The 24,844-nt window shown below is 40.7% G+C and overlaps 1 protein-coding gene across 1 annotated transcript in view; it reads left to right on the top strand.

The window, feature by feature from the left end:
- Positions 1 to 382: 382 nt before the first annotated feature.
- The window catches only part of srpx2 (sushi-repeat containing protein X-linked 2), an 82,583-nt gene continuing 58,121 nt past the window's right edge, over positions 383 to 24,844 (top strand). The window contains exons 1-2 of the mRNA XM_060832257.1: positions 383 to 548; positions 860 to 970. Coding sequence (XP_060688240.1) covers positions 907 to 970 — 64 coding nt within the window. The 5' untranslated portion in view covers positions 383 to 548; positions 860 to 906. The remainder of the gene's footprint in view (positions 549 to 859; positions 971 to 24,844) is intronic.

Raw genomic sequence — 24,844 nt, 5'->3', positions numbered from 1 at the left:
TCTACAGCAAACTCTATTACAACATAGAAAATGAAAATATTGAAAGCTTTCAGGGAGATAATTGGAGAGTGCTCTATTTACTAAGTATTGCACATTTTAGCGAGGATGTCTGCTGTTCAAAAGATAAAAGAAAACTTTTTAAAAAAACATTTTTAAAATTCCAGTTGATGTAGCAGTGTTTATTCCCCTTCATATTTGCCTCCATACGGGAAGTAAGTGTTAAACTCTACCAGATTTTGCCATTTTTCCTCCAAAGCTGCTTCTTGTTAACTTATTTAAATTCACAAAACAATATGACGATGAAAATATCTGATTCACATCCGGCATGGTTTTGTTCCCGGCGGCCATTTAAAGCCATTCTTTAGTGAGGTTTATTATTGTTACTGGCGATGTTTAATGTCAGAACGGCACAGCTTTAAGGGGCTTAGAAGCCCCTCACTGGATGGAACCGAATGATGTCACTCGCTCCTGCTTCCAGCTTTCCATGTGTGCCAAACTTCAGGATTGAAATTCCTGCTGTACGGTAGGAAGGAAATATAATATAAAAGGTAATACATTAGATCGTGAAGAAACAGAATTTTCCATCCTAGTGTGGCCTGAATGATATTTGCTGCTTTTGGTCAGTTTCTGTTTACATTAAAACGCTGACTGTTTAGAGAAGATGCATGGTTTAAGTGACCCTTCGTTCCGTGGTTTTAAACTAAGTGGGTGAGCAACTTTGGCAGCGGTGAATGTCCTGACTTTGAATACCTTTTAGATCAATGTGTAATTTGTGCGTTATTATTCTGTTGAACTGTTGAAAATGCTAGGGAAGCAGCAACTTTATGGCATAGTTGAATAATTTTAATCTTATTCCTAGACGTACTTGTGGAGTTTGAAATTTGAATCAGATTAATTGAACGGGACATGAGAAGATTATTTTTCTTGCTCACTCTCTCTGTGAGGGCAGCAGTTGCCTACCGTTATGAAGGTAAGAGTGAATTGTTTTCTTGTTATATTGAGAGGATCTAACTGCCAGAGAATTTTCATTCAATTCAATTTCCTTCCTTTCTTCCCCCGAAACCACTGATTTTTGTGATGTGGCAGTACACCAGAAATATTTGTGTAGAATATCTAGAGTGCTGGGTTTTCCCCTTTTACTGAGTCAACTCAACATAGCTGAGAATTAAGACTAAAATAATGTGTCCCCTACAGAGTAGACTACTGAAAGAAAGGGTACCTCTTTTTGTGGGAATGCTGATGTAATAGGTATATGGATGGTTTATGAGGACAGGAAGTAGAGGAACTGAATTATAACGGAGTCTATTTAAAATACGACAGCTGGTTTGTTCAGGAAAAAGCTATTGCATTTGCTGAGGTGGCTAATTATGATCTGAGTTGAGGTAGACCATGAGGAAAAGGAAGCTGATGCAAATTCCTGTCAAGAATCACACAAAGTGTAGCTTGGATGTGTGAAGCATAGGCTCAGTATGTCAACTACTGTAACTCATCTTTATCCCAATAGTCAGCTGCTCTTTTCTGGCCAAAGGTGACTTTTAGTAAGTGGGGCTCGGACTAAAATTGGACACTCCCAGGGCACACATTGGCGTCAGAAGAAGGTGATTGATGATAAGTGGGGAGAGTTGGAATGTAACAAGGCTCTGGAGGGGGTGCCAAAGGGCAGTGGCTTAAACATGCCTTGGAATGCCTGGAGGCAAAGTCCTGGAGATGGGATTGCTCCTGAGTTCACATTTAGTTGCATACCACTTCAAGAAGAATGAACATATCTGTCAAGTCTTAGCTTTAGTGTCTTTGCAATAGGGTTTTGTTTTTCTACCTCTCGCCATCTTTTGTAGCTTGTGTAGAGTTAGAGTTTTACAGCACAGAGAGAAGTCCTTTGGCTCATTGTATCTACAGTGGTCATCAAGCACTTATCTATTCTCTTTCCATTTCCAGTACTTGGCTCATGACCCTGTGTGCTGTGGAACTTAGCGTGTATCTAAATATTTCTTAAGTTGTAGTCTGTCCCACCTCTACCATCCTTTTTAGGTGGATTTCAATATAAACCACTATACTTTAGGTGAAAAATACTTTCCCTAAATATCCACATTACCCTTCTGCCCTTGACTATAAATTTATGGGTCTTCATTATTGATCCCTATTCAAAAGGGAAAAAAATTCTTCCTATTTAGATCCCTCAAATTTGTACACCTTAAGCATGTCTCTCCCCCAGCTTAACCATCTATGTTCTTCTTAATTCAGTCCTAAATCTGCTCCCCCTAATTTTGAGGCTATGCCCTCTTGTCCTAGTTTCACCTGCCAGTGGAAACATCCTCTGTTTATCTTATCGATTTCCTTCATAATTTTATATGTTTCTATAAGAAACCCCTGATTCTTCTAAATTCCAATCATTATAATCCCATTATAATCATTATAAGCCAATCCCTTCAACTCCAGAATCAACCCAGTGAATCTCCTCTGCACCCCCTCTAGTGCCAGTACATCCTTTCTCAAGTAAGGAGACCAAAACTGCACGCAGTACCCCAGGTGTGGCCTCACCAGAACTCTATACAGCTGCAACATAACCTCCCTGCTTTTAAACCCAATTCCTTTAGGAATGAAGGACAAAGTTCCATTTTCTTTTCTAATGACCTGTTGTACATGCAGACTAAATTTCTGTGATTCGTGCACAAGGACACCCAGATCCCTCTGCATAGCAGCATGCTGCAACTATTTACTATTCAAGTAATAATCAGTTCTACTGTTACTCCTACCAAAATGGATGGCTTCACATTGTATTCCATCTGTCAGACCTTTGCCCACTCACTCAAAGTATCTATGTTTCTTTGCAAAGTTTCACAGTCCTCTGCACACTTTGCTCTATCACTCATCTTAATGTTTTCTTACAGCTGAAAAGCTCCAACCCAGGCATTTTTATCAATGACTCAATTAATGCTAGAGAAGACCATAAGCTTACTCATAGAATTAAATTTCAAAACCAACAGTTAAAGGTGTTAATTGAGAAAAGTGCTAGCTTTCTACTTTCCTGTATGGCACTTTAGGATTTGCTACTTTTCCATTCAGCTCTAGTTTGATGAATTGCCAAAGGGCGATTAGCTAAAAAGTTAGCTGTAAAATATTTTTGATTGAACACAGCTGAGATTTATTGAGGTTATAAAGATGCAATGGTATAATGAATTAAAATTAGCGTCAAGTGCCACCAGGTGGTTCAGGAATATAGGAAAACCAGAAAGCTAAGTGCTTTTGAGCTCGAAGGCCCAACAACAATTGATGTTAACAATTCTATGGTTTCACTGAGTAAAGGTAATTTTGGAAATGGAAACGCATTCCGCCAGGGTTGTTTTCAACAGATAATCTGATCCATCCCAATAGAAAACAAAATGATCTCTCAAATAGGAAGCAAGATGGTTCAACTAATAATGTACTTTTCACAGGGGCAAGAGAACAACACATAAAAATAACATACTCACAATCATTTACTGACTAATGAACAGGGAATTTAAGAAATGTGAAAGTTTGAGATTTTCGATAAATTGAGGCAGTGATTTAGTGTGCTTAACTGATCTCAATCTCTTCTGTGTTTCCTTCCCAGAGTTTGATTTGGTTGATATAATGATGTTTCTGAGTTTGGCTGGACCAGTTTTTGTTTTGTACTCAGAACACTTGCAGTCTATCATTTCTTCTGTAAGCTTTCTAAATTCAGAAGTTTACAAAGAATCATTACAATCAGCTATAACTTATTTACTTTTAGGTGTTGTTCAAAACGCTCAATGTCACAAAATTTAGAAATCTATTGGTCCTAGCTGCAGTTGCAATTGTTTGAATTCAAGGTGAGTCTGTTATTCAAACCTTGTTGACACTGCTGTATCTGGCTATTTCACTTATTTGCAAAACTATTTTTTAAAAATGTGATATGATGGTTGTTCTGCTGATTGTTAAAGTCAGTCATAATTAGAATTAAAACAAGTTATCTGAAAATAAACAGTTCTGAAAAACAGAAACATGATCCTCTCAAGTATGTATTCCTAATTTTCTAAAGGGAAAAATATAGTCTTGAGTTTCAATAAGTTGTACTTGTACAAGCACATTACAGAATGCCAAACTATATTAAATCAATCAATAGCAAATTAATATGATATCGTCATATTTAACTAAAGTCTGATACTGACCTAACTTTCCTTTCTGTGTTGTAACGTCTGGTAAGAAGGAAAGAAATCTCACCAAGAATTCCAAGCTCCAGTGAGAATATTTGTAAATTGAAAGTGCCCTTGAGGAAAGGCAAAAGTATGAAATCAACTTCCTAACACTTTCTAGGTTAAATTGACAGACAATATGGCAGCATAAATTGGGAATAATCTTCCTAAAAGACCATGTATACTGGTACAATTTGTATGGAAGAATTGTCTTATGAACAAAGGTTAAAAGGTTGGGACTCATTGGAATTTAGAAGATCGAGAGGTGAGCTAATTGAACCATATCTTAACAACAGCCTTGAGAGGTTGTTTTCCCCTCATGGGAGAGTCTAGGACCAGAGGGCCTAATCTCAAAATAAAGGGGTGTCAATTTAAGACTGAGATGAGGAGGAATTTTTTTCTGAGTGTTGTGATTCTTTGAAATTTCTTGCCATGGAGATTTGAAGGGGTGACATACTTATGTATAGGGTGTATGTTTGCTCGCTGAGCTGTAGGTTTGATATCCACATGTTTCATTACCTGGCTAGGTAACATCATCAGTGGCGACCTCCAACTGAAGCGAAGCTTCAGTCTCCTGCTTTCTATTTATATCTTTCTCCTGGATGGGGTTCCTGGGGTTTGTGGTGATGTCATTTCCTGTTCATTTTCTGAGGGGTTGATAGATGGTATCTAGATCTATGTGCTTGTTTATGGCGTTGTGTTTGGAGTGCCAGGCCTTTAGGAATTCTCTGGCATGTCTTTACTTAGCCTGTCCCAGGATAGATGTGTTGTCCCAGTCGAAATGGTGGTTTTTTTCATCTGTGTATAGGGCTATGAGGGAGAGGGGGTCGTGTCATTTTGTGGCTAGCTGGTGTTCATGTATCCTGGTGGCTAACTTTCTTCCTGTTTGTCCTACGTAGTGTTTGTGGTAGTCCTTGCATGGAATTTTATAGATGACGTTCGTTTTGTCAATGGGTTGTACTGGGTCTTTTAAGTTTGTTTTAAAAAAAACACAGTGCGCAGATTCCTCAAGAACAAACCACGACAAGCAGACAAAACACAGCCAGAAACCCTAACCACCTTACCTATATCAAAGAATTTTCAGAAATGACAGCCAGACTATTGAGACCCCTCGGAATCCTAGTAGCACACAAACGCACCAACACTCTCAAACAAAAACTAACAAACTTAAAAGACACAGTACAACCCATGGACAAAACCAACGTCATCTATAAAATTCAATGCAAGGACTGCCACAAACACTACGTAGGACAAACAGGAAGAAAGTTAGCCACCAGGATAAATGAACACCAGCTAGCCACAAAATGACACGACCCCCTCTCCCTCATAGCCCTACACACAGATGAAAAAAACCACCATTTTGACTGGGACAACACATGTATCCTGGGACAGGCTAAGCAAAGACATGCCAGAGAATTCCTAGAGGCCTGGCACTCCAACCACAACGCCATAAACAAGCACATAGATCTAGATGCCATCTATCAACCCCTCAGAAAATGAACAGGCAGTGACATCTCCACAAGCCCCAGGAACCCCATCCAGGAGAAAGATATAAATAGAAAGCAGGAGACAACAGCTTCGCTTCACTTGGAGGTCACCACTGATGATGTTACCTAGCCAGGTAATGAAACATGTGGATATCAAACCTACACTCAGCGAACAAACCTACACCCTAAACCTCAACCTGAGCTACAAACCTTCACAAACCTTGCGAATACTTGTGTATATTTAAGATTGAGTTTGATAGATTCTTGATCAATAGGGGAATCAAGGGTTATGGGGAAAGGGCAGTAAAGTGAACGTGAGGAATGTTGGATTAAATATGATCCTATTGAATAGCAATGCAGGCACGATGGCCAAATGGCCTATTGTGGTCAAATGTTCAAGACTGAAATTGATCACCTTTAGTTAGATAAGGACATTTGAGGATTGTAGTTATGGTAGCAAATTATGATCAGCTATAATCTAAATAAATTATTTGGTTATTCAATTAAATAATCTCATTGAAGTGGCGCATAAATGGTGGCTGAGTGAGCTATTCCCCTCTAATGGCCCTATAGTTCAACTCCCATGATTTGAAACCCACCTATCTGGCTAAAACTGGCTGAATGTTTGTTTGGCTGAAATTCAGGTTTCATACCTAGCCCACAACGGTTAGGTTTGATTTTCACTTGTTGACTATAGCAGGCATTAAGATAAAGGTCTCAAAACTGGTAGGATTATCTTTAATACATCTTTCTTTTGCCAAGCTAATACAGCAACAAAATAGTTTGATGCTATTGTAGATGCCCAAAGAAGTAAATTCATTTTTTTCTTTCTGCCCCTTTTGGGTTAGAAGGAACAATTTGGTACACTCAAGGAAGAGTACAAGCATTCCCCACCATGCGTTTGTTCTCTCTCCACCCCAACTCAACGATCCTGGTTTTTGTAACAGACCTGGCAGCTCATCCTATTGCTTACTGGGTTTTAGTGATGTTTTCTTTGCTACCTCGGCATGAAATAGATGGGTGGTTAATTCGAGAGGTTTAAATGGGACTTGGTGTAAAACAGTCCCAGGCATAATTTCTATAGCATTGGGTCAGTTTCTATTCCTCCTGCACATGTACATTTTAAACTACTCTGAAATTGAGTTTATACTCACAAGATTACAAATTGTAAATGGAATATAAACACCATTGTTTTGTTCACATTATGTATACGCTGTTATGCATGTGTTTGCAAGTTGCTTTGGACATATGGATAATTAGAATGTTGGATCTTTATGGTTTCATTGATTTGTAAAACTGGTGTTGCTAAAATTTTTAAGGATCTGGCTTGTGCTTTCTCTCATTTGAAGGCTGGGTGTGAAAAGACACGTCGTATGTGTTGTTCACCCAAAGACAGGTTCTCTGCTCATTGCTTCATGATTTAGATATTTCTCCTAAGTTGCTTAGAGCAATCTCTGATTTCCAATTTCATTAAATAATGAACAATATGACTAGGGAAAGGAAAACCATTCTTTGCCTTCTTTGTATGTGTATTTCATGGAAACCCAGGCTCCCTTCCTAAAGGATCCTCTGCCTATAAGCAGACACTGTAATTAAGGTTCTTCTGCTATCACCACTGAAATGTTATGGTTTTTAATGAGAGAACCTTTTACGTGGTAAGTGATAGGATCAGTCATTAAGAGTCCTGCAAATGTTGGGGGTTGTTGGGAGGGATGAGAGTGAGCACAATCATGGCAGTGTTATGTCCTGTGTATTTAAATCACAAAGTTGCAAAGTTATTAATTAATGCTTTTTATTTTGAATTGATCCATTTTGTGCTCCTCAAATTGAGGGAATGGTTTCAAGGAACTGGAATACTTTTCCAGCTTGCCTATCAGAGTACACATTTTCATGAACACAAAGGTGAAAGCTCCTTCCATATTGCAGCTCAAACTTCTGGAGCAACGTGTTGAGAAACATGTGGCAATAAAAATTACTGAGAGACATGAAATGATAACAAAAGCTATTTCACTTATATTTTGTGTGGCGGAAAGCTGACTTAAAAGGAATATGCACACATATTGCTTGAACAGCTGGGCCCATAATTCTAACAGGTAAGTTTCTTTGGAACTCTCACCAGCTAGGAGTTGTAAGAGTTCCAAGAGGCGTAGATTAGGATCCAGATTTTGAAATTAATTTCTACTGCTTTCACAGTATCTCTTTACAAAAATCACATTGCATTTTTTCTTAGAGACTAAAGATTTTTCCACTGTGTATGTGGGTTATGCCACTTTACAGTGATGGATTAAGTAGGTTACATGTGTCATTACACATATTAACCCTGCATACAGAGGTCCTGTTGCCACAAGGCGACTGATAGCTATTAATTGGGGCACCAATGAATCCCATCCCATTTATGCTTGGAAAAAGGAGTTCAGTGAAACTTAGGGCCTTGATCCTCTTTGTGCTGAATAAATAGTATGCACACACTTAAACACAGAACAAACTCTTAGCAAAAGCAACTGAGGATGAAATGGTAAACTTAGTTTTGAATAAAGAGAATGAGATATCAAGTTCACCTGTGTCTTTGATTAAATACTTACTTGTGTACCTTCATAATTCTCTCAGTTTGTCATACTTGGCTGTTGCTTGATTTGAGAATGACACCATGGTTTCTGTTATGGATCATCATATAATTCAACACAGCAATTCTCAACTCATAGATTTTTGGGAACATTGGGCATGACATCCCATGAGGTCACGGGATCCAAATTGCAGGATTTGCTTTTTTCTCTGCCCTTCCTCATCATTGCATCAGCGTGACTGAATGTGATAGACAAGTTGTTTTTTGAATGACTCTGTAGAGCTCATTCCCAGTCATTGAAGCTCTCTTTGTAGTGCAGCACCGTTAACATAACGACAACCTTTTGAAGTTTTTTTTGTCTTCCCCTGGAATGCTGACCACATAACAATTGAGAAAAGTGTTCCAGAATCTGGTTTCCAGCATCTGCAGTCATTGTTTTTACCTCATTGAGAAAACTGTACCTGGTAGAGAAGATGATTTACTCACAGTGAAGTTGATTTTGCTGGCATTTTGCCTGAATGCTTGTAGAGCTCGCTTCCTGAGAGACATTAGCCTTTGTTTGACTGTCCTCCCTACAACAGTCATTGAATCTGGAAAATATAGCAGAGGCATTGCTGATGGAAATTCTCTAACACTTTTATGCTTAATGTTAACAGTCCATGCTTTGCTGAAGTACAGGTGTGTGGTGATGACAGCTTCTCTGTACACCAGGGCTTTTGTTGACTAGCAGAGATCTGTATTGTCAAATATTCACTGTTTTTTGGTCATGGAATGCAGGTGTTGTTGGCTTTACCAACATTTATCACCCAGAGACAAAAACAGAAATTGTTAAAAAATCTCAGCAGGTCTGGAGAGAAATCAGAGTTAATGTTTTGGGTCCAGTGATGCATCTTCAGACTTGCTGAGATTTTCCAGCAATTTCTGTTTTTGTTACTGATTTCCAGCATCTTGTGAATTCTGAATACTAGGTGAATGTCCATTGTTGGTTGGGCATGTTGACAGTCTGTCCAGACCTTTGCATTCGGATCCTTGGTAGCTTTCTTCAAGGTCGGCAATGAGCACCATGATTTCACTGCTAATGGTAAAATCTGTGAAATGAACAGTAATGTGGAGGATTTGCAGTGCAGACATCTTATTTTTTATTATTGTGTGCCAATGTTGAGGGACATCACTGCCAATTCATATGTAAGGCCAATGTGAAAAAGACAGGGATGCTGCTCAGAAAACAGGAGGCACGTTTCACTTATATCCAAGCAAACCCATGAAAAAACTATGCCTCATCTATATATACCTGCTTTTTCTTTTGCTCAGTTATGTCTTATCAGTAAAATTTTGTCAGATTCAGAAATCTTTTGACTGGTTATCTCATATTTCTGGATGCTTTATATTTGGAAGACCTGATACTTCAGAAGTAGCAATCCTCTTCTGTTGTGTCTCCGATAACTTGCCAAGAAATGCAGTATTTACTTATTCTGAATGGTTTCAGATTGAACATTTTCATGTGAGTGCTGCTGAAAATAGTATCTAACCCTTCTACTGGAGTTAAAGCTAACTGCTTTTCATTACTCAAGACAGTTAACAATTCTTTAATGGAATTAACATCATATGTATTTTCCACAATAAATTGAATCTCTGTCATCCCAACATACTTAGATAATACCGGTGGAATTATGATAGGAATGAAAACTAGTGTCTTCATTTTAATCAGTTATCATTGAGGCTGCAGGAATGCCCCATCACTCTTGTCCCATGGGTCATAACAAAACTAAAATTATCTTTTTCCAGGTCATTGGTGATTACACTGTTATTAAAGGCTTATCTTTTAGTAAAATGTCTACATCAAAATTATCCGCATTTTGGCCTTTTTAAAATGTTTCCACCAAAACTTACCATCAATCTCATTCTGTAGTCATGACAGACATAACATCAAAATATTTAAGAGCAGATAGAGAGGACTTATTGACCACTACAGACAGATAATCCAGATCCCCAAAGAGAATTTCAGATAACGTAGTAGGAGAAATACAAGCTGTAGCCCATTCCTTGCTTCAAATCTGCCCTGCCATTCAAAAGGATCTGCCTGAGAGGGTGCTGGAGGCAGATATTATCTCAATATTTTAGACACAGTGGGTACTTGAAATGCCAGGATATTATAGGCTATGAATCAAGTGTAGACAAATAGCATTAATGTACTTGGTATTTGTTGGTTAGCATAGACATGGTGGGCTGAATGGCCTGTTTCTATGCTGTATGAGTCAAGATTAGAGTAGTGCTGGAAAAGCACAGCAGGTCAGGCAGCATCTGGCGAGCAGGAAAATTGACATTTCGGGCAAAAGCCCTTCATCAGGAACGAAGCCTTCATTCCTGATGAAGGGCTTTTGCCCGAAATGTCGATTTTTCCTGCTCCTCGGATGCTGCCTGACCTGCTGTGCTTTTCTAGCACTACTCTAATCTTGACTCTAATCTCCAGCATCTGCAGTCCTCACCTTCTCCTCTATGCTGTATTACTGAATAACTTTATGACTCTATCATGCATAATCTGCTTAGGTTTCAACTCTCCTTTCATGCCAGCTCATCAGTTCCCTGGTATTTCAAAACTGTATCTGCTTTCTCCTCAAAACTTCCAATAATCTATCCTCTGGGGTAGAGAATTCCAGACATTCACTACCTCTCCGGAGTAAAAAAAAAGCACTTCAATTTTAAACGTGTGGCCATTTATTCTGCGAGTGTTTCCCCTAGTTTGAGATTCCCCCACTAGTAAAGTCATCATCTCCAAATTTATCCTGCCAAGCTTCCTTAAAATCTTGCGTGTTTCAATAAGATCACATCCCATTCACTAGAGATTAGAAGAATAAAAGATTAAAATGTTTAGCTGTTCTTGATAAATCAAGCCCTGCATCCCAGAAATCAACTTAGTGAATCTTTTTTTATGACCTTTAATACAAGTAGATCCTTTCTTAAAATCTGTGCACAGAAATCTAGGTGTGACTTCACCAATACCATGTGCAATTGTAGCAAGACATCTCTAATTATCAAATTTCAATCCCTCAACAATAAAGATCACAAATCAAATATCTACTTGTGCTGCCAATTTTACCTTCAACAAATTTTGTTTTGCCATTGCACAGGCCACTATAATGAAGGAAGCATTTCTGCAACATTTTCCAGTAACTGCTGTGTTTCCTTGACCTCACTTTTTTAAGAAAAATATTACTGGGATATGGGCATTGTGAACTGGGCCAGCATTCATTGTCCATCCCTAAGGGCACTTGAGGAGGTGGTGGTCAGCTGCTTTCTTGAATCGCTGTCTCCTGGTGTGGGTATACCTACACTGCTGTTAGAGAGGGACTTCCAGGATATTGACCCAGCAACACTTAAGGAATAATTATATACTGTAGTTCCAAGTTAGAATTAGAATGGATGATATGTGACTTGGAAAGAAACTTGAAGATGGTGATATTCTTAAGCATCTGCTGCCCTTGTCCTTTTAGGTGATAGTGGTCATGGCTTTGCAATGTACTATCTAAAAAGCCTTGGTGAATTTCTGCTGTGCAACTTGTAATTGGTACACTTTGCTGCTACTGTGTGTATTGTTGGTGGAAGGAATAAATGTTTGTGGATGCAGTGCCTGCTGAGTAGGCTACTTTTGTCCTCAAAAGTATCAAGCGTCTTCAATTTTGTTTGAAATGGGCTCATCCAGGCAAGTGGGGAGTATTCCATCATACACCTGCCTTGTGTCTTATGGATGGTAAACAAGCTTTGTGGAGTTGGGGGATGAGCCATTACTGTGGCACGGCACCTCAGTGGTTGGCCCTGCTGTCTCATAGCAGCAGGGACCTGGTTTGATTCCAGCTGCGGGTGTCTGTCTGTGTGGAGTTGCACATTCTCCCAGTGTCTGCGTGGGTCTCCTCTGGTTTCTCCCACAATCCAAACACATGCAGGTCAGATGGTTTAGCCATGCTAAATTGCCATGTGTGTCCAGGGTTGTGTAGGTTAGGTAGATTTAACCATGGGAAATGCAGGCTTACAGGGATAGGGTAGGATAGAGTGGGTCTGAGTGGGATACTCTTTTAGGGGGTTGATATGGACTTGATGGGCTGAATGGCCTGCTTGCACATTGTACGGACTCTATGGTTTTATTGTTTATTAACATTTAGCAGTTCAAGCCTGGATGTTGTCCCAGTCTTGCTGCATATGAACATAGATTGTTCCTGTATCTGAGGAGTCATGAATGGTTCTGAAGATTGTGCAATCATTAGTGAATGGCACTATTTTGCACTTTATGATAGAGGAAAGGTCGTTGCTGAAGCAGTTGCAGATTTTTGGATCTAGGATATTACTGAGGAACACCTAGAGCTGAGATGACTGACATCCAACACACTGAATCATCTGCTTTTATCCTTGATATGACACCAACCCGTAGAGAACTTTCCTCTGATTCCCATTGACTCAAATACTGTTTCACCTTGCCTCACCTAACTTCTGGATTTGAGCTTTTTTTTTGTCTATTTTAAGGACTAGACATAAATTATTGGAATATGAACCAGAAAGTGCAATTTGGATTAATAGACTATTTTTACTTTTACTTTCCCTTTTCTTTAAAGGAGAAGTGATCCTATGTTCTGTTGCTTTGTGAGACATGCTAGCACCAGGTATCCTTTAGGAAAGAAATAGCTGCAGTGCAGCAACAGCTCAACTTGTGGATTGGTTACAAAAGTAGCTGTTTCTCATCTGCCTTTTCTGTCCTGTGCGCATTTGCGATTAAAAGTGATATAGTTTAAATTTGCAGATTAGTAACTAATCTATTTTTAACATGTTGGGGAGGCTTGTTACAAGAAAATAATCATGCGAGAGATTAAACTGTGACCATAAGACGCAGGTGCAAAAGTAGGCCATTTGGCCCATCGAGTCTGTTCCAGCACTCAGTGAGATCAGCATTGATTTCGGAGCCCTCGAATCCACTCTCTTACCATTTCCCCAATTCCCTTACTGGTTAAAATTCTGTCAAGCATATCCTTGAACATTATTATTCCCCAGCCTTGAGCACTCTCTGCATAAAATCATTTCACTACCTTCTGAGAGAAAAAAAACCTCCTCATCTCTGTCTTAATCTTTCACCTTTCACCTTAAACCTATGCCCTCTAGTTTTGCACTGCCCTATCCTAAGAAAAAGACTTTGACTATTCACCCTCTCCATGCCTCTCATAGAGTCATACAATGTGAAAACAGATCTTTCGGTCCAACTTGTCTATGCCAACCAAGTTTCCCCACCTAAACTAGTCCCATATGCCTACATTTGGCCCATGTCCCTCTAAACCTTTCCTGTTCGTGTACCTATCTTTCACATGTTGTAACTGTACCTGCATCGACCACTTCCTCTGGCATTCATTCCACATTCAAGCCACCCTCTGTGCGAATAAAGTTACCCCTCAGGTCCCTTTTAAATTTTTCTCCTCTCACCTTAAAGCTTTGCCTTCCAGTTTTGAACTGCCTGAGCTTTGAGATTCTTTTCCATGGTGAGGCTAATCTGGACTGTGCCACTGAACAAACTGAAGGCTGAATTAGATGGATTTTTAATCAACAAAAGAATAAAAGCTTATAGGCAGCAAAATGGAGTTTAAGCCACAATCAGATCAGTAATTGTCTTATCAAAAAACCAAATATTCTACTCTTGTTCTAATTTCTTATGATCAATGGAGGGAGAAGCACCACTGGACCAGAGGTGCTGACTTTCAGGTGTGATATTAATATTGAGACCATATCTACATTCTTGGTGGAAACATGGAACTATGCAAAAAAAAAAGGCAGTTTTCCCAGTGCCCTGTCCAACAGATTTCTCTCAATCATCACCAGGAAAAAATGGATTAAAGTTGTAATTTATCTTACTGCTATTGTTGCATTTTATACAAAAAATAAGGTTCGATCACAGAGTACAGTTGGAATTTGAAACATTAGAGGATGGACAGTGTAGATGTACCAGGATGGTGTCACTGATGGGAAATACAGTTTTCACGGAGTTCGATACTTGAACTTGATACTGCCATTACAGCAAAAAAGGCAAAGAGAAAATTTAATAAGAGCTTTTCAAAGTTGTAAGGGTGGGGTAGGCAGTAGTAAAAGCCCTCAAATTCTTCGATGTACAAGGAATGAAGTTTGAAGGACTTTTTTTTTTGCAGAAGGTTGATGCATCATGGTTATGATGTAGGACAAGTTCTGTTTTAAAAGGGGTGATCCTTTAATCTTGGAACCTTTTTGAGCATAGACAGCCACCATTCAGCTAATCATGCCTGCGCCCTACCAATACAGTTAATTTCCCATGTCTATTACTGTTAAATCCATTTCTAACATCCTACAGATCAACGGAGAGCGTTGTCGCCTCAACATAAAGTGATGAGGAGTTCAAATCCCACTTGAGAGACTTGAGTCCGTAGTGCAAGCTTCAGTAAAACGCTGAGGTGGGTTTCAACTTTAAGATGAAAGGCCATACTGAAACCCCAGCTTCTCCAAAATGTAAATATTAAAACTACTAGATTGGCTAGTTCCTTAGGCTGTATTGACTTTTGGAATGCCCTTAAGCTAATGCAAGGTGCTATGAAAATGCAACTTGTTTACAAAACAACACAGAGGCTGAATTTCAAATAATAATAAGTGGAGATAGTGATCTCAAGGGCTCATGAAATACAGAGTTCACATAACTTGCCGGCAGCAGGACGATGGTATAGAATCTAAGCACAGGTTCTCCCCGTGTCTGCGTGGGTTTCCTCTGGGTGCTCCGGTTTCCTCCCACAGTCCAAAGATGTGCAGGTCAGGTGAATTGGCCATGCTAAATTGCCCGTAGTGTTAGGTAAGGGGTACATATAGGTGTATGGGTGGGTTTCGCTTCGGCGGGTCGGTGTGGACTTGTTGGGCCGAAGGGCCTGTTTCCACACTGTAAGTAATCTAATCTAATCTAAGTAATCATTTAGGCCACCATTCTTGTGGCAGCTCTTGGAAAGAAATTATTCCCAATGCCCTGCTCTTTACCCATAGCCTTACAATGTTCCTTCCTTTTACCCTAATTTCCTTTTACTATTGAATCTGCTTCCATTAACCTTCCAGAACAATTCTCCAACCCACGTCTTCACACCACCCCCTAGACCCCCGCCCCTTGCCAGATCTTTTACTAATTACCTTAAATGTTTATTTGTAATCAACTTTTCTCCATTACAGGGCCTTGCAAAGTAGAGTCAGGACCTCACATGGGGATGATTTTATAAATCTCTATAAGATCACCCTTCAGCTCCCGGGAAGATAGGCTGAGGCTATCAGCCTCTCCCATAAGCTCAAAGTCTCCAATCACAGCCATATCATTTTAAATCTTTTCTAAACCCTTTCAGATTTAATAATGATCTTCCTGTAGTAGTGAGACCAGAATTGAACACACTATTCTAAAAGTGGCCTCACCACCAATGTCCTGTACAACCGCAACATGACATCCCAACTCCAAAACTCTGTGCACTGACCAATAACAGCAAGTGTGCCAAATCCCTTCTTCAGCATCGTGTCTACCTGTGACTCCACTTTCAAAGAACCATGAATCTGGACCCTAAGGTCTCTTTGTTTGGCAACACTCCCCATGACCCTCCCATTAACTGTATAAAATATGTCTTGGTTTGCCTTACCAAAATGTAATACCTCACATTTATCTAAATTAAACTCCACTTGGCACTCCTCAGCCCATTGGCCCATCTGATCAAGGTCCCATAGTATTCTGAGATGACCTTCTTCACCATTCACTACACCACTAAGTTTGGTGTCATCTATAAACCTATGAACCATAACTCCCATATTCACATCCAAATCATTGATATAAATGACAAAAAGCAGTGGACTCAGCACCGATCTTATGGCAAAATGCTAGCCAGAGGCCTCCAGTCTGATAAACCACCCTACACCACTACCCTCTGTCTCCTATCTTCAAGTGGATTTTATGTCCAGTTGGCTGGTTCTCCCTGTATTCTGTGTGATCTAATCTTGCTAACCAGTCTACCATGTGGAACCTTGTCAAATGCCTTACCAAAGCACATTTAGACAATGTCTACGACTCTTCCTTCATCAGTCATTTTTGTCACCTCTTCAAAAAAACTCAATCAAGGTAGTGAGATATGATTTTGCTATGCACAATGCCAAGCTGACTATTCCTAATCAGTCCTTACCTTTCCAAATGCACGTAAATCTTGTCCTGGGAATTAGTTTAGCTCAGTTGGGTTGGATCATTGGTTTGCAGAGTAGTGTGATGCCAACAGTGTGGGTTCAATTCCCATCATTGGCTTGAGGTTGCCATGAAGGACTTTCCTTCACAGCCTCTTCCCTCACCTGAGGTCTGGTGGCCCTCATGTTAAATCACCATCAGTCGCTTCTCTCTAATAAGAGAGCAGCCCCTATGGCCTAGTAAGACTATGGCGACTCAACAACAATTCCTGTCCCTCAGATTCCCCTCCAACAACTTACCCATCACTGATGTTGGGCTCACTGATCTATAGTTCCCTGGCTTTTCCTTACTGCCTTTCTTTACTTGTGGCACCACATTAGCCAGCCTCCAGTCTTCTGGAGACAAACAGGAGGCTGGAAGAACACAGCAAGCAAGTCAGCATCAGGAGGTGGAGAAGTTAGCATTTTAGGTGTAACCCTTTGTCTCTAACCTCCAGTCTTCTGGGACCTAACCCATGGCTGTTGATGATACAAATATCTCAGTAAGAAGCCTATCAATCGCTTGCAGAGCACCTCAAGAAGTTCTGGAATACACCTGATCAGGTCCTTGGGATCTATACTCCTTTGTGTTTTAAGACCCCCAACACTTCCTCTTCGGTAATATGAACATTTTCAAGACATCACTATTTATTTCCCTAAGCTCCCTAGCTTCTATGTCCTTCTCCACATTAAATACCGCCGTGAAATATTCATTTCACGCATAGATGGCCTTGTTGATCTTTAAGGGACGCTATTCTCTCCCTGGTTACTCTATTGCCCTTAATGTATTTGTAGAATCTCTTTGGAGTCTCCTTAACCCTGTTTACCAAAGCTAACTCGCATTCCATTTTTGTTCTCCTAACTACTCTCTTAAGTATACTCCTACTGCCCTTATACTCCTCGAGGGATTCGCTCAATCCCAGCTGTCTAAACCTGATATATGCCTCCCTTTTTTTTACCCAGTGGATTCTGGGTAATCCAAGATGGAGGATGGGGAAAGTTTCTGGCTTTAAGAGCTGCTCCTTTTTTTTTTGAGGTACTTTAGGTGTTGGAGGTGATTTCCTTGAATTCCAGGAACAACAATTACAGTTTTATATGCTGTTGCATTGTTTTGAAACTTTGGAAAAAAGTAGTCAAAACAACAGCAGTTTTAAAAGGGAGAAGAGCAGACAAAGGAAGCACATGGTAAGGACAGTGAAGGAGACTGAGAGAGAGAGAGAGAGAGAGAGAGAACCTGCACAGTTACTGCCTTTGCTGTTTGAATGCATGTATTGCTGGACTTCGGAATGCATCTGGGAAAATTAACCAACAGTGATATTCACAATCTTGGAGGAACTGTTGGGCAAAGTTCACAGCACAGAATCAGATAAGTTAATCATTGTTTTAAGCCTGTCCAAGAGAAAGGCTGCAGTAGTGAGTATAGTGGATTCTTTCTTGATTATGTTTTTGGAGATAAGTCTCTTAATTAAACTTAACATATAAGCCATAGCTATTAATTTAACCTGGGGCTGTGTTTGTAGAGGAATAAGACGGTGTTATTTTCTGGGTCTGTAGATTGTGAAGGAGCAAAAATGTCAGATGTGGGAGTTTAAAGAGAGTTTAAGGGTTACTGTGGATTATATCAGCCATAAATGCTGTTGGATGCGAATCTTATCAGATCAAGTGGATCAGTTGAAGAGACAGATAGAAGCGATGAGCAATTTGCAACAGCAACAGTATGTGATGGATGGCAGGTATAGGAAGGGGGGAAGCCTCAGATACAGTTAACTCCAGGAAGGGTGAGAGAGGTAGGCAGCTAGTGCAGGATCCTTTGTGGATATACCCATTTCAAACAGGAATGTTGTTTTGGAAAATGTAAGGGGTGATCAATTCTCAGGGGAACGTAGCACGAACAGCCAAGTTTCTGGTATTGAGACTGGCTGTAATGCAACAAGGGGTTCGTCGGCTTCCAAGAGACCAATTGCGTTAGAGGATTCTGTAGTCAGAGGTACAGACAGACGTTTCTGTGGCCAGCAGAGAAAAAGCAGAATGGTGTGTTGTTTCCCTGGTGCCAGGATCAAGGATGTCTCCGAGAGGGTGCAGAATGTTCTCACGGGGGAGAGAGGCTAGCAAGAGGTCATTCTCGACATTGGAACCAATGATCTAGGAAGGGAAAAGGTTGAGATTCTGAAGGGAGATTACAGAGAGTTAGGCAGAAAGTTAAAAAGGAGGTCCTCAAGGGCAGTAATATCAGGATTACTCCCAGTGCTACGAGCTAGTGAGGGCAGCAATAGGAGGATAGAGCAGAAGATGCATGGTTGTGGAGCTGGTGTATGGGAGAAGGATTCACATTTTTGGATCATTGGAATCTCTTTTGGGGTAGAAGTGACCTGTACAAGAAGGACGGATTGCACCTAAATTGGAAGGGAACTAATATACTAGGAGGGAAATTTGCTTGGGAAGATCTAAACTAGTAAAGTGGGGGGAGGGGTGGGACCCAGGGAGATAGTGAGGAAAGAGATCAATCTGAGACTGGTACAGCTGAGAACAGAAGTGAGTCAAACAGTCAGGGCAGGCAGGACTAATAAATTAAACTGCATTTATTTCAATGCAAGGGGCCTAACAGGGAAGGCAGATGAACACAAGTCATGGTTAGGAACATGGGACTGGGATATCATAGCAATTACGGAAACATGGCTCAAGGATGGGCAGGACTGGCAGCTTAATGTTCCAGGATACAAGTGCTACAGGAAGGATAGAAAGGGAGGCAAGGGAGGAGGGTGAGCGGCATTTTTGATAAGGGATAGCATTACAGCTGTGCTGAGGGAAGATATTCCCGGAAATACATCCAGGGAAGTTATTTGGGTGGAACTGAGAAATAAGAAAGGGATGATCACCTTATTGGGATTGTATTATAGACCCCCCAATAGTCAGAGGGAAATTGAGAAACAAACTTGCAAGGAGATCTCAGCTATCTGTAAGAATAATAAGGTAGTTATGGTAGGGGATTTTAACTTTCCAAACATCGATTGGGACTGCCATAGTGTTAAAGGTTTAGATGGAGAGGAATTTGTTAAGTGTGTACAAGACAATTTTCTGATTCAGTGTGTGGATGTATCTATTAGAGAAGGTGCAAAACTAGACCTACTCTTGGGAAATAAGGCAGGGCAGGTACCTGAGGTGTCAGTGGGGGAGCACTTTGAGGCCAGTGACCATAATTCTATTCGTTTTAAAATAGTGATGGAAAAGGATAGACCAGGTCTAAAAGTTGAAGTTCTAAATTGGAGAAAGTCCAATTTTGACGGTATTAGACAAGAACTTTCAAAAGCTGATCGGAAGCAGGTGTTCACAGGTAAAGGGACGGCTTGAAAATGGAAAGCCTTTAGAAATGAGATAACAAGAATCCAGAGAAAGTATATTCCTGTCAGGGTGAAAGGGAAGGCTGGTAGGTATAGAGACTGCTGGATGACTAAAGAGATTGAGGATTTTGTTAAGAAAAAGAAGGAAGCATATGTCAGGTATTGACAGGATAGATCGAGTGAATCCTTAGAAGAGTATCAAGAAAGTAGGAGTATACTTAAGAGGGAAATCAGGAGGGCAAAACGGGGACATGAGATAGATTTGGCAAATAGAATTAAGGAGAATCCAAAGCGTTTTTACAAATATATATACATACAGGACAAAAGGGCAACTAGGGCGAGAATAGGGCTCCTCAAAGATCAGCAAGGCGGCCTTTGTGTGGAGCCACAGAAAATGTGGGAGATACTAAATGAATATTTTGCATCAGTATTTACTGTGGAAAAGGATATGAAAGATATAGACTGTAGGGAAATAGATGGTGATATCTTGCAAAATGTCCAGATTACAGAGGAGGAAGTGCTGGATGTCTTGAAACGGTTCAAGGTGGATAAATCCCCAGGACCTGATCAGCTGTACCCAAGAACTCTGTGGGAAGCTAGAGAAGTGATTGCTGGGCCTCTTTGTATCATGACTGTCACAGATGAGGTGCCGGAAGACTGGTGGTTGGCAAATGTGTTGCCACTGTTTAAGAAGGGTGGTAAAAATCAAGCCAGGGAACTATACACCAGTGAGCCTGACCTCAGTGGTGGGCAAGTCGTTGGAGGGTCTCCTGAGGGACAGGATGCACATGTATTTTGAAAGGCAAGGACTGATTAGGGATAGTCAACATGACTTTGTATGTGGGAAATCATGTCTCACAAACTTGATTGAGTTTTTTGAAGAAGCAACAAAGAAGATTGATGAGGGTAGAGCAGTAGATGTGATCTATATGGACTTCAGTAAGGCATTCGACAAGGTTCCCCATAGGAGGCTGATTAGCAAGGTTAGATCTCATGGAGTACAGGGAGAACTAGTCATTTGGATACAGAACTGGCTCAAAGGTAGAGAACAGAGGGTGGTGGTGGAGGGTTGTTTTTCAGACTGGAGGCCTGTGACCAGTGGAGTGCCACAAGGATCAGTACTGGGCCCTCTAATTTTTGTCATTTACATAAATGATTTGGATGCGAGCATAAAAGGTACAGTTAGTAAGTTTGCAGATGACACCAAAATTGGAGGTGTAGTGGACAGCGAAGAGAGTTACCTCAGAATACAACAGGATCTGGACCAGATGGGCCAATGGACTGAGAAGTGGCAGATGGAGTTTAATTCAGATAAATGTGACGTGCTGCATTTTGGGAAAGCAAATCTTAGCAGGGCTTATACACTTAATGGTAAGGTCCTAGGGAGTGTTGCTGCACAAAGAGACCTTGGAGTGCAGGTTCATAGCTCCTTGAAAGTAGAGTTGCAGGCAGACAGGATAGTGAAGAAGACATTTGGTATGCTTTCCTTTATTGGTCAGAGTATTGAGTTCAGGAGTTGGGCGGTCATGTTGCAGCTGTACAGGACATTGGTTAGGCCACTCTTGGAATATTGAGTGCAATTCTGGTCTCCTTCCTATCAGAAAGATGTTTTGAAACTTGAAAGGGTTCAGCAAAGATTTACAAGGATGTTGCCAGGGTTGGAGGATCTGAGAGGCTGAACAGGTTGGGGCTATTTTCCCTGGAGCATTGGAGGCTGAGGGGTGACCTTATAGAGGTTTACAAAATTATGAGGGGCATGAATAGAATAAATAGGCAAAGTCTTTTCCCTGGGGTCGGTGAGTCCAGAACTAGAGGGCATAGGCTTAGGGTGAGAGGGGAAAGATATAAAAGAGACCTAAGGGGCAACTTTTTCACACAGAGGGTAGTACGTTTGTGGAATGAGCTGCCAGAGGAAGTGGTGGAGGCTGGTACAATTGCAACATTTAAGAGGCATTTGGATTGGTATATGAATAGGAAGGGTTTGGAGGGATATGGGCCGGTTGCTGGTGGATGGGACTAGATTGGATTGACATATCTGTTCGGCATGGACGCGTTGGACCGAAGGGTCTGTTTCAATGCTCTGCATCTCTGTGACTCTGACAGTGCCTCAATTTTTCTATTCAACTAACATTACCTACCAGCTTACCAGCTACACCTACCAGCCTTGCCCTTCACACTAATAGGAATATTCAATCTCTGAACTCCTGTCATCTCATTTTTGAAGGCCTCCTACTTTTTGATAGATACTTATCTGATAGATACTCCAGATCACAGCAAAAATAATTACTTTTGTCCCATAAGCATCTTAAAACAGTGTCTCATAGCGGGGAAGGTAAGAAAGAGCAAGTTTGGCCATTGAGGTAGTGGAGGGTGACATACAGTAAGCGTGAGATAGAATCAGAGTTGGACAGTTCACAGTGTGAATCTGCAATTAAATCCTGGGACAGTTATGCGTTTTCACACTTTGAGGGAGGACAAGAATAAGATCTCGTAAGGTCGTTTAGGAAATTAAAGGAAATCTATGCTCCTGACACTGAGTGGAAAAGAAATAACACTCAAAGACATTGCAAAAAGAACAAACTGTGAACTCAAGCCACAATCTGAGTCTAACTGACTGCCGACTGAATTGATGGTTGCTGCCATTGACAATGTAATAGAATCAGCAAAAATGAAGTCACCGCCTTTCCCTTTTGAGGTTGTGACTCTGATCCATAGACTGTGCTTTTTTTTAAACTGTACTTTCCACCTACAGTATTGCTGCAAAGCTGGTTGTCTGGTCTGATCTGTTCATCCTGCATGAATGATCATGTATATTTGGATTTACCGGGGTGGGTTGGGGGGGATGGGGTGGTTCACATTAGTAATTAGCAACTGGTAGTTTTGCCACATTTTCGAGGATAAGTTTGTTATGATTTTTTTTTGTTTTCTTGTTTATTGACGAAAATTGCTTGAGTTTTTAAAAAAAAACTCTTAGATGGTGGTCACGATTTGGCATTAACCATCCTTGAGATTAAATTGGTCATATTTCACATTTGTGATGACTCATAGATTTGTGCAGCTGATTTCCATAGCACTTTTCCCATTGTGACCATAAAACCATGTTTGGACCAAGGCTGGGAATGGGTCTGGAGCTGAATGGTTCTAGTGGCACCCAAACTCAGATCCAGGAGCAGGTTATTGCTAAGCAATTGCTGCTTGATAGCACTATTGATGTCATGTTCCATCACTATACTGATGACTGTGAATAGACTGCGGCAGTCATCGGCTGGGTTGGATTTTATCAGCAGTTTATGGACAGTATATTCTTAGGTAATTTTCACATTTCTGGGTAGATGCCAGTTTTGTTGCTCCAATGGAACAGCTGGTCTAGGGCTACGGCACATTTTGGAGCTCAAATCTTCAGTACACGTGCTAGAGTTGTCAGAACCCATAGCCTTTGCAATGATCAGTGCCTTCAGCCATGTCTGGATATCATGTGAAGTGAATAGAATTGGCTGAAGACTGGCAATGTGATGCTGGGAACCTCAGGAGGAATCTGATTTGGATTGTCCATTGCTTTGTGATTAGTCCTGATGAGTATAAGATGTGACACCTCACCTTTTGCTTATGTTTTTTTTAACAATTTTATGTTCTTTCTTGTACCAAGAGCCAATCTACCCCTATTTTGATTTGGATGTGGGCATAAGGTGATGAAGAGGATATTACTGTTAACCAGGCAAGATTAGTGTTGGGTTTAAATACGCAGATTTATAAGTGTGGTGTAATTGTGCTATACTAGTAAAGTTAAAATGTGTGTGTGGAATTTTCAGCTTCCTGTGTCGTGAGAGTAATGGTGAAAAACCTGGAAAAATACAGTGAGTGTAAAATATCAGATTCTTGATATCGAGAGAGACGATCCTCCAGGACCCTGTATCCTTGCAAGGTGGCATGACCAGAACTTTTATGTCTGCTTTCACACCAACTCAGCTGCTATTCAGCCCTTTAACACTTTACTTTGGAGCTCAGGGCTACCAATGCTTCTGCCAGGTCACTTTATGTACAGGGACAGACAAGGATGTCGTGCATCTGCACAGGTTGATTTTCCACTTGGACATTGACACCCACACCTTATGGCTGTTAGTTTGCTTTCATAGCACTTTTAATGAATTATTTGAGGCTTCCAGCTTCTGTGTGGGTTACTTTGCTTTCTCAATGTACAAAGTCTACAGTGATCAGACACTGGCAGTCAGCCTCCATGGCTTGCATTGTTAAAGGCACAGGGAAAGTAGACAGCTTATGATAAAGAATGACTATTCAGTATAAGCTACACATGATATTATGCTACATCAGTATCAGATCTGCAACATGTACCAGCACTTTCACTGGTGACACTCTCCACATACTTCAAAGAAATAGCGATTATGTGAAAGTCAAAGTGGAGCAGTTCTTGATGGGTTAAGTGGGACTCAGTCAGTCAGAGATACAACCACAGTCAGCAAAGAGGCTCAACTAATTCGAGTCCAGGGGTTTCCATGGTTATTGAAGCACATCGGTCCTATCAGCATCCAGAAATCCATCAGTTTGCTGTCTGGAGATTGAGGCCCAATCAATTGCAGGGAGAGTTTGGTTGATGAGTTGAGTTAAGACATCAATTGGAACTTTGTTGCCAATCAGTTTGGGGACTCGATCACGATCAGTTCTGGGTTTTTCTCCGTGATGGTCAGGGACTTTATTAGAGTGTAATCAGTGGAGTCCTGGGAAAAGCAAGCAATTGAAATCTAAGAATGGGCTTCATTGTACTCATTCACTGAGCGAATGGTCACTGTGATAAGGGGCAGTTGGAAATGGTAAGATGGGACATCATTGTAAACTGGGTGGAACTAGATGCTCTGATAAGGTGGATCATACAGGTCATGGTAACTCAGGGCACAAAATAGGGAGGTTATCGAGAGAATAGCACAGGAATTTACAGAGGCATGGGCTCTGTGGTTAAAATGATACAAAGAGGTTCAACAAAACTGGAGAAAAGCTAAAAGGCCATTGGGTCATTGTATC

This window comes from Hemiscyllium ocellatum, chromosome 11, assembly GCF_020745735.1.
Source record: "Hemiscyllium ocellatum isolate sHemOce1 chromosome 11, sHemOce1.pat.X.cur, whole genome shotgun sequence".
NCBI lineage: Eukaryota > Metazoa > Chordata > Chondrichthyes > Orectolobiformes > Hemiscylliidae > Hemiscyllium > Hemiscyllium ocellatum.
The sequence above is the reverse complement of the archived record's forward strand: the minus strand, read 5'-3'. Positions and strand labels throughout refer to the sequence as shown.